The sequence below is a fragment of the Oppia nitens genome, unplaced genomic scaffold (genome assembly GCF_028296485.1).
Source record: "Oppia nitens isolate AA-2021 unplaced genomic scaffold, nextdenovo-longstitch-racon4-pilon3 scaffold3_pilon_pilon_pilon, whole genome shotgun sequence".
Taxonomy (NCBI): Eukaryota; Metazoa; Arthropoda; class Arachnida; order Sarcoptiformes; family Oppiidae; genus Oppia; species Oppia nitens.
In genome coordinates, this window is record NW_026533221.1 from 2790001 (window position 1) to 2804706 (window position 14706).

Below are 14706 nucleotides of genomic sequence, written 5' to 3' on the forward strand. Positions count from 1 at the left end.
TTTTGTCCACAACTTGTCGCATACCGTTTATATATATATATATATACAAATGTTGTGCCCAAAATACCAGTGCACTTACACTATTTGTAACGGCAGACAATGGTCCGTCTCGTAGAGAGCCTAGAAATCCCAATCCCATGAATGAAATCTCAGTCCCCGATATGCCTCGCATTCCATAAGAACAGGTGAACATTACTCGCAAAGAAATATTTTTTTTTCTTTCGCCACCAAAAATATTTCATGCGATCCATAGGATTCATCTCTGGTCTCTCAAGAATCGCTACATTTTTTTAAATAAAAAACTTATTGTTCGCCCTCTGAAAAAACCCAGTCGTCGTTCCCATTGATAGAAAACGACGACTACTACTACTACCACTACTATCACCACCGCTACTACTACTGCCAGCACTTCACTCCACCGGAAGACCCTTCTTATGGTGGCATAAAAAATATGCGAATATAAAGAATAGGTTCATTGGGTGAGTGGAGTGAGTAAGTGCTGAAGACATGCGACCGGCACCCTTCCACTATTGTCATCCAAATGCCAACTAACTACCAGTCCCTTTATGCCAACCCCTCAGGCATTTGGTGAATGAAAATTATTTTGCATTCTCTCTCTCTCTCTCTCCAAACTATTATTCACCTGTGATATACACACCAAAAATGTTGCATAAGGTATGGGCTCAGGCATGTGTGGCTCAGGTATATATATATATAATATCAATGGAATGTCTTTTATAAAACACCTCAACATTTACTTTACTCCTATTGTTTGACCGAAAAAGTATATAATGAAATAAAGAATTTTATGATAAATAAATATATATACAAAAAAATGCTATACTTTTAAACACTACAAACTACACCACAATAACTACTCCTTAAAAATTTTTCATTGAATTTAGAAAAATAGTTTTAATTCATAAAAATTGTTGTGTAAGAAGAAAGCTATTCATTCATGCAATTAAATTACCGAATACTATATAATAATAATAATATAATACTATAGTATTGTTTAATTGTCTTTTAATCACTCAATTCAATTGACTATAAAGAAAATTTTTACATGAATTTCAACCGTTTCTATCTATCTATCCATCCATAGGGTTGGGAGTTATTAGTATTGAATCGACTGAAGTGGGATTTGGCAGCAATTACTCCGAACGACTTCTTAAATATACTTATCCGAAGACTTCATAAGTGGCCAAAAGTGTCTGAAGTACAGAAACTGATCAAAAAACACGCGCAAACATTCATCGCATTATGTGCTGCAGGTAAGGACAGACACATTGATATATATATATATAAATTATATATATATATTCAATATATATATATCCCTTCCGGTGCCTGCATTAGCAAACAACAATATACATACATACCTGAGCCGCTGCGCCGCTAATATTCGGCTAATTTTTTTCAATTCAACATTAGTATACACTTTTTTTCTCTCACACTTTTTACTCTCTCTCTCTCTCTCTCTCTCTCTCTCTCTTTCTTTCTGACTATCTATTTCTCAATTCATTGACACATATATTACATATGAATGATTCAAATAAATTATATATATATATGTGTTTTGAGTAAAACAAAGAGCTTTTCAATGGTTCGCTAATAAATCAGTTGCTAAATGTGTGGTATATATTAAGTGTAATGATTTGTTCAAATATAAGAGACAGGTTTTCATACATTTTAATCGACTCATTGGGAATCTTATGGGGCTTTTTGGCTGTCTTTAAGAGGGGGGGAACCAGAAAAAAACAGTCAATTAATTCACATATCAATGCGTTTTGCAATTGCAATGAATCTTCAAGTGGTTTGTGTGTCTGTGAATCGTTTATAATTGCGGTCTCTCTATGTATATATACTGTATATCTCAATAGTGAAATAATTTTTATAAAATATATCTGAAAGGGAATGTTGTGTGACGGGAAAGGCTAAAATCGTTGAGTTATGGTTAGACATGCCGTGCCCGACAAGTATGACGAGTTAGCACTCATTTGATGCAATCGTTTGCCAATTTTATTTATACCTTCATTTTTTCTATGTATGTATGTGTATAACAAAGTGTATAAATTATTTAATAGCAAAAATCAGGGGATTAAAAAATTTTATATACATAAATGTTATGTAATATACACATTCATTTACCTAAAAAATTTATTTATATATATATTAAAACATTTATATACATTTTAATTGCTTTAACATAACATAACAAAACATATCCACACACACACACACACAAACAAAATGAAAATGTTAAAAATGTTTTCCCATCAAACATTTATTTATTTATTTACTTGTTTTATCAAAATATTTGGCCAAAAATTATCTAAAAAAACCAGTTAGTCATCAAACTTTATTTCTATATATTATATAAATTAAATATATATATATATATACTTTATATAAGACACAATCCAGACATTAATTTATTTGAATTAAACAAATTTTGATAGCTTTTTAATTAAAATAGATTTGTATCAAAATATTTATTTTACACAAAAAAATCAACGAACAACAAAAAATTGTTTCAACAACAAAAAAAATCACTAAATATTATATATACAGAGTATATACTTTAAAGCACTGATTTTTTCTCTGAATTTTTTTTTAAAACATTGAATATGTTTTGCATTTCATTACCACAAAATGAAAGGACATTTAATTCAAGTTTTTTTTTATTTTTAGTTATTTTTTTAAATGCTATAAAATAACGAAATTCTTCAGCGGAGGTCTCCCAAAGTCGACATACATTTAATGAATTTCTTTGTATATATAAAAAGTCGTGTTTTAATTTTTTCTCATAATATATATATAATTTTTATTATTAGTTTTTATCCACACAGAAAAAAAGTGATTCATTTTTATGGCTTTTATATAATTTGAAAAATAGTCATAGATTTTAAAAATTGTCAAATTTTTGTTGTTTTTACGCTCAATCAGACCACAAAAAACATAACTAATTAATTTTTTGTTGAAATTTTTTTTGAAAGTCAGATCTTTATAAATATCTATATAAAATATTAACATTTTATAAGTTATGTCTATTATGTAAAATGTCATATTATTTCATTTATTATCTTTTATTTTTTAATACTTTATTTTTTTATTTTATCAATTTCAATTTTAATTGCTAATTTGTGAAACACTTTCACTTTTATTTTCTTTATTATATAATATATATCACGATATTTTATTATATATATATATAATAAATAAGTATTATAACTCTTTTACCTCATTTTTTATAAGAAAAATGTAATTATATTTTATCAATATAAATATTTATATACAGGTATATAAATATAAAATCTTTTTTTTATATACTTGAAAACTAAATATCAATATTATTATTAATGAAATTTCAATTGCACATATAGACAGTATAATAATGATAGTATGATATTTAAATTATAATCAAAAAAAATTGTTGACACCTGTCGCCAAAAATGAGTTGATAATTACTATTATTATCAATAATAGACACTAAATTAGGTCTATTTATATTATATATGTTTGTCGCTAACAAACATTTTTATTGTCACTTAATTAATGCCAGTATCATCTATTTAATTTTTATATTATTTAAACACTTTAATTATAATCATTATCTGAAATAATTTGAATGTTACAAATAATATTAATTGAGTGTTATTTTACTTAATATGAAAAATACTCTTACATTGATGATATATAAAGTAATATATTTTTAATTATTATTAAGTAAAAATATTAAATACAAACATGTACATAAAAAAATATATATTTATATAGCTTGTCTCTATGTATAATCATAATAATAATAAAAATTTATTTAATGTACTCGAAAGCCATATTATACTGTATATTATGATTTGTTCAATTGATACAAGCATTAGTAGTAGTTTTTTTTTAATTTTATTATTTATATTTATATTAGAAAAAAGTGGCAAAACACGGAAAAACTAAAATAATTTTTTGTGTTGTTATCATTTTGTTGACATTAGATTGTGATTATGTTTGCACAATGACCTACTGCTAGGGCGACGAACTTTTTCTCATAAGAAATCAAATTTCTAATATATATATAAATTAAATATAAATTTATATATAAAAAAGTCTACCAATTAATCATTTTTTTGTGACTACTATTTTAATTTAAGTATCACTCCATACTCTCTCTCTCTCTCTCTCTCTCCATATACACTAACACATAGTTAATACATTTGAGAGATAAAAAACAGTTAATAACGTTGATTATAGTATTTTTTATATAAAATATTTTTTTTATTCATAAATCATTTCATTCAAAAGGATTGAACATATTGTTTGCTCTGAAGTAGTTTTTTTAGTCGCATTTTTTCCCCTAAAATAAAATTTTCATTCATAAGACTTGTTAGTGTGTAGTGTGTTTTGTGTTAACACTTTTTCATTTCTCACACTCATATGTTTTTAATATGTGTTATTAAAAAAATTATTATTATTATTTTATATGGCAATGCTTTTTATTAGTACAGTAGTTATAAAATACTACAACATTTACTATTGAAATAAAACTACACACACATCACATATATATATATATATACTGTATATATATTCTTTCATTCATTAATTATAGTGTCACTGTTAACATAGAATTAATTTTGATTTAATTATATAACATAACATATATTTATATAAATTACAGTATATTTTTAAATATCAGAATAAATTTGATGGAAACATGAGATATGAAAGCAAAAACATATAGTTTTTAATCGAAATTCTTGTATTCATTAATTTTATAAAAAAAATATTTTTAAAATTAGTATTTTGTTTCACTAGACTAATAAATATAATATTATTGAAAATTAATAATTATATCATATATATATATATATATATATATACAATTTCCTAACAAACAATTATGCAATATATTATACAGTATAATGCAATTAAATTAAATGTTTTATTCGTTGTTAGTTGAGTACAGTACAAGTCGGATATTAATAAACATTTACAATAATGTTAATATTTTAATATAATATTTTTCCGATAATAATAAAAACAAATTTAAATAAAAGTATCCAATTTGTATTGATAACCACACGTGTATCATCTATCAATATTGGATATTTAGTGCACAATTGAACTCAATTCAATTTATAAAAAGCATAACACATAGGAATTTCACAGCCATTTATAACAACATAAATATATTGAAATATTTAGTCAACAAAAAGCCCTTTAGACCGTAAATTTTTGCTGTAAAAATAAAGTGTAAATATGTTTATGATTTGCATGACTTGTGAGAAAATGCTTGTTAATGGCTATACTGTATACTATAGATATCTATATTATACGAGTATTAAAAAGGAGTTCATATCTTAGACTTCAATATATATATACAGTTAATGGCAAAAGTCGTGAGAGAAAGAGATCCACAAAAATTAACTCTTTCGCTCTCTCTCTCTCTCTCTCTCCCTCTCATATAGTACTTGAGTTACTCTCAAACTACAGTTCCCTATGTTTTTTTCGGGTGATCACTTGGTTTTGTGTTTTTGTTGTGTGTGTTAAAACATTGGTGTAAAGTGTTGGCATTTGGGTTATTATTACTTGTATTTTTGAGGAATTTCAGGGCATTTTGTGGGCACTCCATGTGTGGCACTAAATGGTTTTTAGTATTAGTATTATTATTAGTTAGTAGAGTCACTGTTTTTAGTTTAAATGGTTTAAAATAAAGTCTAGTTTTCAGCTGAGGAAAGAAATCAGTCAAAAGAAATAGCAGTTTTTCTTTTTAAATCAAAAGCTTATGTTTTCACAGAAAGAAAGACTATATCAATATTATATATATATATATATATATATATAAGCGCTTATATTACTGTATATAATAAATATAATATGTATACAATATTATGGACATTTGGCAGCAATATTACAAACTATATATTTATGAAGTTCATTATAACTAACTAATTATGCCTTTTAATAGTAAATTTTGGTATTAATTATTATAATATACTTAAATATATATGATATTTATGTATATTAAGACTTGCAATGTTATCAAACATATGAACACTTGTTTTTAGTCAATGTCTGCAAACTTCAATCTCCACTTAAGGCTATTTTTATTTTATTTTTTGATTGATTTTCATTTCAATACACTGTATTTAATATATATTCTTTAGTTACACATTACAACAAAAAAGTAATTTTAAAAAAGCATTTCTAAAGGGTTTAAAATAAAATCCCAAATGAGTGCTGTCTGACACTAAGTTATGCAATATAACTAACTAATAATATCATATATAATATGTATATTTTCTGTATTATATTTAAAAAATACATGTCTAGTGTCTGGTAATAATAACTTTTCAATATTTTGTAGTATAAAAATCAATGCATAGTTTGTAGTACAACATTAATAGTAGAGTCATTGATAAAGTATTGATATAATTTGAGATTTAAACTCTTTAATGACGACGACTTTTCCCATGAATTGCTATTATACTGTATATTATATAAAACATATACACAATAATATACTTTATTAATATATCATTTCCCGTAATTGCCATTCATTCATAAATTAGTTTTTTATATATAGTAATTGGTTTTGCGTATCCATTGAGGATGTAAGGGATTGTGTGTGTGTATGTGTGTGTGTGTGTGTGTGTAGGTCCGCATCCCTGTCCCAATGCCATTGAGATGACATCCTTGCCAACAAAATACAGGCAACAACCTGTTTGCCCTTTAAATGCCATTTAATGCCTATTGTTTGCTTTTAATGCATATTTTTACTTTTTGTCTTAAGATATTCACCAATATTTGCTAATAATCTTATTTGTCAATTAATATTTTTTTCATTGTATTGAAAAAAATACACACAAATAATAAGTAGTCATTTACTTTATGTATACATACAATGGTTTTCATTGAAAAAAGTTGTTTTTTAAGTCAAACAAAGAAATGGTTAATAAGAGGGAGAGGAAACATAAAGTTATAGCTCTGGGAGGGATGTATTGATTCGGACAGCCATTGATAATGATTTGATGACATATAAAATAGTTGTATCTGTGAAGGACACACACAAACCAAACTATCAATGAAGCATTTCTTTGTTGCCTTTGGGCCGGAAGTCAAGTTAGATGTATGTGTGAGCTCTTGTTATATCTGATGTATGGTATGCAATGGCTCAGCACTGGGCTATCCGATTGATAGCCTAATATCTAATGTTAGTGACTGTGCTGTTAATGTTGATGTTGTGGCCCTCAATGGTGAGACTCCGAGAGCACGAAATTCCAATATAATAGTTGTGATAATATTGTAGTGCTTCTCACCAATCATGCCATACATATATACATACTTTTCTACATATATATATTTATATATAACTTATATATTATATATATGTGTGTATATATTGCCATTATTTATCACACAACTATCGGCACTCTGGGCTCGTAGACATCCAATGGCCAATCACTGAGGGCCTAATCTTATATTCCAAGTGCTTATAACATATACATATACCGCCAAAAAATCACAAAACAAAAGTTACTCAATTGGGGGTTTCCTATAAAGTCGGTCTAACTGTGTGTGTGTGTGTGTGATTGAGAGTCATGAAGTTTGTATAATGTCAGTAATCTTCAAGTAATATATGACCCGTAGTTTTAAATAGTTTTATGCATATATATATATATATAATACATATAGTAATATAAATTATATATAAAGAAAAAGGCAACCAAAGTATTTGCCGTTTTATTTGTGTTTTGTTTGAAAAGTTTTATAACTTTTAGACATCTCTAATACTTATAATAATGTTGTTATATATATAAACTAAAAATAACTAATAAATTATTAAACAAAAACATTGCAATATATTCTCATAATAGGCTTAATAAATAGTTAATATTTAGTTAATATTAAATAAAACAGTTGTGTACTTGAACTAAGAGCTCATCATATTATTATCATTATCTCGAGATAAAAATATTTGTTGATATGTTTATATAACGGCTAACAATGAGAGCAACACAACAACAACAACAACAGCTCCGGCGCTCTCATTGCATCCCACACTGGAGTCGGGACGGGTAGACAACTGAGAGAAATAGAGAAAGTGAGAGTCAGTTGATAGTCAGGTGCTATTTCTCACCATATGTTTAGCACTTTTATTAGACTCGTATATACTGTATTATATATATATTAATATATTAATTAAGTTATACATTACATTATTTTTAAATATAATTTTATTTATGAGCTTTTTATCTCATATGGTATATGTTTCAGCTGATATCGTAATGTATTAATTTAACTGTTAGTGTAGTCAGTCTACTAATACTACTACAACTACTATTAATATTATTGGAAAAGACAGACATTTTTCTCATTACAATTGACTTTCTCTCTCATTGTCAGGTATTTCTTCCGCGTCAATCATGAGATACAATCGCTGGTATCTCGAGGCGGCTCTTCATATAAAAAGAGAGTCTTAAGGGTTGTTTTAGCTCCTCATCACTGATACAAAAGCTTTTCTATCAGTTTCCAGCCTTTCTATACATTAGACGCCAAACAAGCGATAAGTAATGCTTTTCAAGGAGTGGTTGTGTGTATGTGTGTGTGTAATGTTATGTTTGTATATGTTTCTAATGTAAGTAATTCAGTTACAAACTTGTATTTGTATAGTATGTGTGTGTTTCGCATGATTTTTATGAGTACTCATGTATGTTGTTTAATAATAATAATATTACTAAAAATAACTGATTATGGAAAATAAAAATTGAAATTATTATTTATTAAACAGTATTTTTTATGCAATACATACATATTTTTATTGATATATTACATATAAAAAAATAGGAAGTCTTTTAAACATATTTCTCACGACTTGAAGACTTTCTGTTTTATTATTATTATTAGTAGTTTTATTGATATACAGTATCTTTATATCAATTTTGATATCATATGTTATCATGAGTTAGTTGCCAGTGATGTGCAAGTCTTGCACTTTGACTTATTAATGAAAGAGTTCAAATAACATATGATAGAGAGAGAGAGAGAGAGAGAGAGAGAGAGAGAGAGACAGGTTCACACTTGTGTGTGTGTATGGTGTTTAGGTGAATGGTATACCATTACATATATACTGTATATATGTATATATATATATATACACTGGTAGTTTGAGATATAAATGTAATTTACATGTAATTTGCAGGTCGTACCTGTAAAGCCTGATTTTATACATATACACGCATTCCTGAGATTTGGGAAACAGGGCAACAGGTAGTGGCTGTCCATAGCTTCTCTCGGGAAAGGAAATAATGGGCGGGCATTGGCTATACAATGAAATGAATGCTTTTCTATTGACGATCAAAAATACTTTAATACATTCTCGTACTCAAAATTTTAGGCTTTAGTTCGAGCATTTGAGTCCTCAATTTTTAGGCCTATTTTAGTCTATATCTATAGTGGTCCATGACTTCAATGTTGGACAGCACTTGTAGTTTTAGTTTTTCCCAAAGATCATCGATTCTGTGTGTGTAAGCATTCTTTACCCATACAAACACAATGTATCGACAAAACAGTAGAGTTTTTGGCTCTCATTGACGAATGAAATATTAAACTCCATTCATAGCCATTACATTGTCTAATGAACCCAAAAGAAGGGCTACTGTTTGATGATTACCGAAATAAACACCAAAATTCTTGCACTTTCTCACCAAAATAAAAAAAATTTGTACACAAAATGGGAAAAAATGCAAATATAATGAATATTAGCTACAAATGACACATAAAGGGCACAACACATATCAATATAAATTGACACTCTGTTACCTAAAACTGTTTGCCAACACTATTGTTGCTAATCATTATGCTATTGTATTAACCATTAGTTTTTGTTTGTTGGACAGACTGGACATTCTCGATATTCCCGCCATCCATGTTGGCCGCCGCCAGTATAACGACCGCCATCGAGGGCCTGACCCGACTCGAAAACAATAATGTCTGTTATCCGATACCAATGATTAATCAATTGCATCAAATCACGGGATTAGAACTGGTAAGTTAATAGAGAGGACGACATGTCTTTTCCCTCTCCCTTCCCCTCAAAAAAATCTTAATATTCCTCTTAATCACTCTTTCCTCTCAATTATCTTGATTTTGCAAATCATTTTCAAATAATTGAATATCAAAGCGAAAGGAAATTCATTATTATTTTCTTTTTAAAGAGACATACAATTATAAGGCAGACTTTTGTGTGTTAGTGTGTGTGTGTTGTGAACAGTAATTTCATGCCATCCTCTCTCTCTCTCTCTATATATATATATATATATATGGGCGACACTTAAATGCCTGTTTTTGTGTAATCAATTGCCAGTGAAAGCGCGTCTAATTTAATGAACTTTAAAAGAAAATAATAAATTAGATTTGCAAACAAAAGACAATTATATCAGGAATTTAAAAATAAATAAAACAAAAAAATTAGTTTTTACTCAGAAATCGTTAAACGACTGATTGGGGGGACAATCAGGTATTGGCACAGAAAAAACTTTTTTCTTCATCGGTAGGTTTCATGTCAAGTGAAACATTGTATATATATATATATATATATATATATATATATACTACAAGTGCCTGAAGAATCTGTGGCCGATATCTATGCCCACGGGGTGTGAATTCGTGACATCTCTTTGTTTTGCTACTAATAAAAGGTGCGCTCACTATAGCATATAAGCACACAAATTGTTATTTTTTGTATGTGTGTTATAAAAAGCGAACCTAAATAGTGGATTCAGTGCACGTATATACAGTATATATATATATATATATATATATATATATATGTGTGTGTGTGTGTATATGTATATACACTAATATATATAAGTTATACATATATGTGAATGTATATGTGTGAGAGAGACTCTGCTGCCAATACCTGCCAGTGCTGGCAAGCCATTGGTCGTCTATCTTTTGATTAGATCGATGATTATGTTGACCCTCAGCCACATAGCACTAGTACTCGACTACCAGTCCATAGAATTGTGATTTCATTTGCAAATTCTCACGACTTGAAGACTGACTCGACTCCAGACTCATACTATACATATAGATATACATATATATACATACATACACACACACACACACCATGCCTTATGTTTTACACGTTATATTGGTTTATATTCACCACTTTTCACGGTCGTCTCAAACAACTCAATACAAGTGCAAAAATACCACATACAAGACAATGACGTAACGATATGCCTACCATTCCCTCACATCTCTCTCTCTCTCTCTCTCTCTCTCTCTCTCTCTCTCTCTCTCTCTATCTATCTATCTTTCACTCACTGACTCTTTCTTTAGGTTAGCTATCTCTTGTGCTACTCTTATGACTCGTGATTAGTGTTGAATTAAAAAATAAAAGATGAAAATTCTTGGGATGAGTTTGTTTTATATATTATTTTTTTGATGAGAGAGTCATTCAATCATTTAGTTAATAATTTATAACTTAAAAGACTTGGAAACGTCTACTAACCGATAGTTATGGCATTCCTTTCATTTGAATGGTTTCGGCTTTTTCTAAGCTAACGTTCCGATTCTTTATTAGACATTCTCTCATTTCTCTCTCATTTTCTCACTCATCCCTCAATAAGTTGGCCTCTCATCTATCTATCTCTCTAATGTTGGCCCTATCCCTCTCTATCCCTCTTTATTCCACTAAATCTATGCCTATGTTTTGCCATCGGGTGGCAACTGATGATCGTGTCCGCAGCTATTTGTCAATACAAGTGCTTTCTGGCCATGGCTTATATACATATAGCTTTAGTGGGCAAAATGTAAAACTGCGTGAAGGTCTTCACTGGCAAACGGGGCTAACAGTGGAATGGGAGGCAATTTCCAAATTCCAACTTTATAGCTGCCGACAGGCATTCCGCCATCCAGTAGTGTATAGTAGGCATTGGCAGTCATGTATACTTTTGGAATAGGGTTACACCACGCCTCCATGTGCTATGTGGCAACTTCTTGTTCACAACGAGAGTTGAGTCCCCCTCTATCTATCTATCTATCTCTCTCTCTCTCTCTCTCTCTCTCTCTCTCTCTGCCATACCATCCACAACAACAGTCACTATCCATCTCTATTCAGTGGAAGTGACGCTCCACTCATTACTAGTTGCCATACATATTGAACCACCACTTGTTCCTCTAACTTGTTCTCAGAGTTATTGCTTTTTTTGATTTAAATGTAAAATATCGCCTCAAATGCATCTCCGGGTCTCTCACAAGTGTTTCACAAGTTTTACCAATGCTTGCATTGATGTGTATGTGTGTGTCTATGGTGTTGGTTGCCCTTAAGCCATATTATTTCAGTGTTTTTCGGGCATAATATGAGTGTTAAATTTCCCATTAGCTCTCTCTCTCTCTCTCTCTCTCTCTCTAAACAATAGAGCCACAGAAAAATTCAAACAAAATATTGGTATAATTTTTTTTAGATCTACTTAATGACTTCTAAACTATTTTCTAAACTATTACTTTACCTTTTTAAAAGGCCCTAAAATAATAGATATATAGAGTAACATATAATATATAAATAAAATTAAAAAAAAAGTTTCTTTTAATATAAACGTTTTCACCGATGAAAAGATTCATTAGTTTTTTTTGGAGCGCAAACTTTTTTTTTATATTTTAGTTTTATTTGATTACAGCAATCGTTTTCTCAATTGTTTTATATTTTTATTAATTTAATGACCACTACTTTATGGTCTTTCTAACACTTAAATATCGGGTCTCACATATATAATATATATGCCAAACACCACAACAACAACAAAAATTCAGTGAACTAATCGCTAATAAAGCTTTCAATCCTCTTTGTGTTAACTAAGCAAACTGAATACATACACACTAACACCACACACACACACTATATGGCACAATAAGGCATATGTATGAACAGTACGATGAAAAGTATGAATTCCTATGAATGACTATACATTTAATTCCGAGAAACCCATCAGAGAGTAGTATGTGTTTGGATTGTTGTATATGTTTGGGTCTATTTGTATGGCTCTCTGTTGGGCTCTCTCTTTCTCTCCCTCTCTTTAACAACAAAAAATTCATTAGTTATTTTTGTGTGAAAGCATTTTATGCATTCATTTTACGCGTATTGTGACCCAAATTGAAAATTAATTTTTGGCAAAATCTATTATTATTAAGAGAGAGAGAAAGAGAGAGAGAGAGAGAGATTCATATCTATTATGCGTGAAAATTGATAGTATTAATGAAAAATGGTAATAATGCACAACTATTTAACTATAAATAACTACTAATTATTAATCTCATATTGAATAAGTTAAATGTGCTAAATAACTTTTGATACCCAGAATATATATATATTATTTATCTAATAAACCTTGCTAATTTTATTAGAATCTTGAAGTTAATAAAATAATTATTAATATATGTAATTGAAAAAATAAATAAATTCATGTAAACAAATTATATAGATTAATTTAAATTACCAATTAAGTTAACTAATGGTCATTAATTGGATAATTTTTATAAATAAAAATCACAGATTTTTAAAAACTTTTTTTGTGTATACTTTCGGTCACTTTACTCGTAAGCTCGAAAAATAGGCCACACTTTTAACGATATATGTAGTATTGGGAGTTCAACTCTTTTTAAACAAACAAATTGATTACAAACAAAAACAAAACAAAATAACCAAAAGAGCAACAAAAAAATCAAAGAATCCGATGGCGTTTGCAAACCATTTGGTCCGTCTATCAGTCCAGTTGTCTGAACCTAATCACGATTTCTCCCAATCCTAGACCCATATGTGTTAGGCTATTATTTCAGACAACACTGAAAAAAGAGAGGAATCGGCACTTTTTTTCTTTTAATCTAAACGCTATAATAACATATTTTTTAATTGGTATATAATTACTTATTTTATTTTTTTTGTTTCTTTAAACTATTTTAGGATCTGTTGCGTGAATGTCAGCTCCAGATTGAGCGCATAATGTCATCTCATTTATCAGCTGACATCAAGAGTGCCAACTCTGAAAACTATCCGCAAAAGTTTACAGATACCAGAGTTAACAATATAGCCAATACCGGGCCGACGACAACAGAGATGGTGTACCCAATGAAACATCAAACATATATCGATACCGACGACTGTTCACTTAATAATAATAATAATGAGAAATCAATGGCTGAAGTCCGGGATATTCACTATTGAAAGGCATCGTGTGATCAGACATTTCAACAAATAAAAAAAAGAGGAAGAAAACAATTAATTTAATTTTCAATTTTTTTGTTGGTTGAATCGCAGCTCAATTTTGTTTGTTTGTTTTAATGATATATCTATATCTGGGATTTGTGCCAATAATTTCAATATTATTATTATTATTATTATTATTATATAATATATATTTATCAAATATATATATAAGACATCGACAAAAAAATATCAACGAAATTATCGTTTGAAGACATCGACGAAAAATTCCGGAAATTAGACACTAATATAACCAAACAATTCATATCATATTTCAAGTCATACTTTCAAGTAAATATAATTTCATGATTTTGTTTTATATACATATATTTTAAAATGTAAAAAACATACATACATACAAACACATACTTTTTTTTATTAAAAAAAATTGTAATCAAATTGTATGAATATTTTAAACAAAAAATACCATTACTTGA

The 14706-nt window shown here is 28.6% G+C and overlaps 1 protein-coding gene across 1 annotated transcript in view; it reads left to right on the forward strand.

The window, feature by feature from the left end:
* LOC128957663 (G1/S-specific cyclin-D2-like) overlaps positions 1-14362 on the forward strand; it is a 15335-nt gene extending 973 nt beyond the window's left edge. Inside the window, exons 3-5 of the mRNA XM_054303468.1 lie at positions 1106-1274; positions 9897-10045; positions 13970-14362. Of these exons, the coding sequence (XP_054159443.1) occupies positions 1106-1274; positions 9897-10045; positions 13970-14230 (579 nt within the window). The 3' untranslated portion in view covers positions 14231-14362. The remainder of the gene's footprint in view (positions 1-1105; positions 1275-9896; positions 10046-13969) is intronic.
* The last annotated feature ends 344 nt before the right edge of the window (positions 14363-14706 follow it).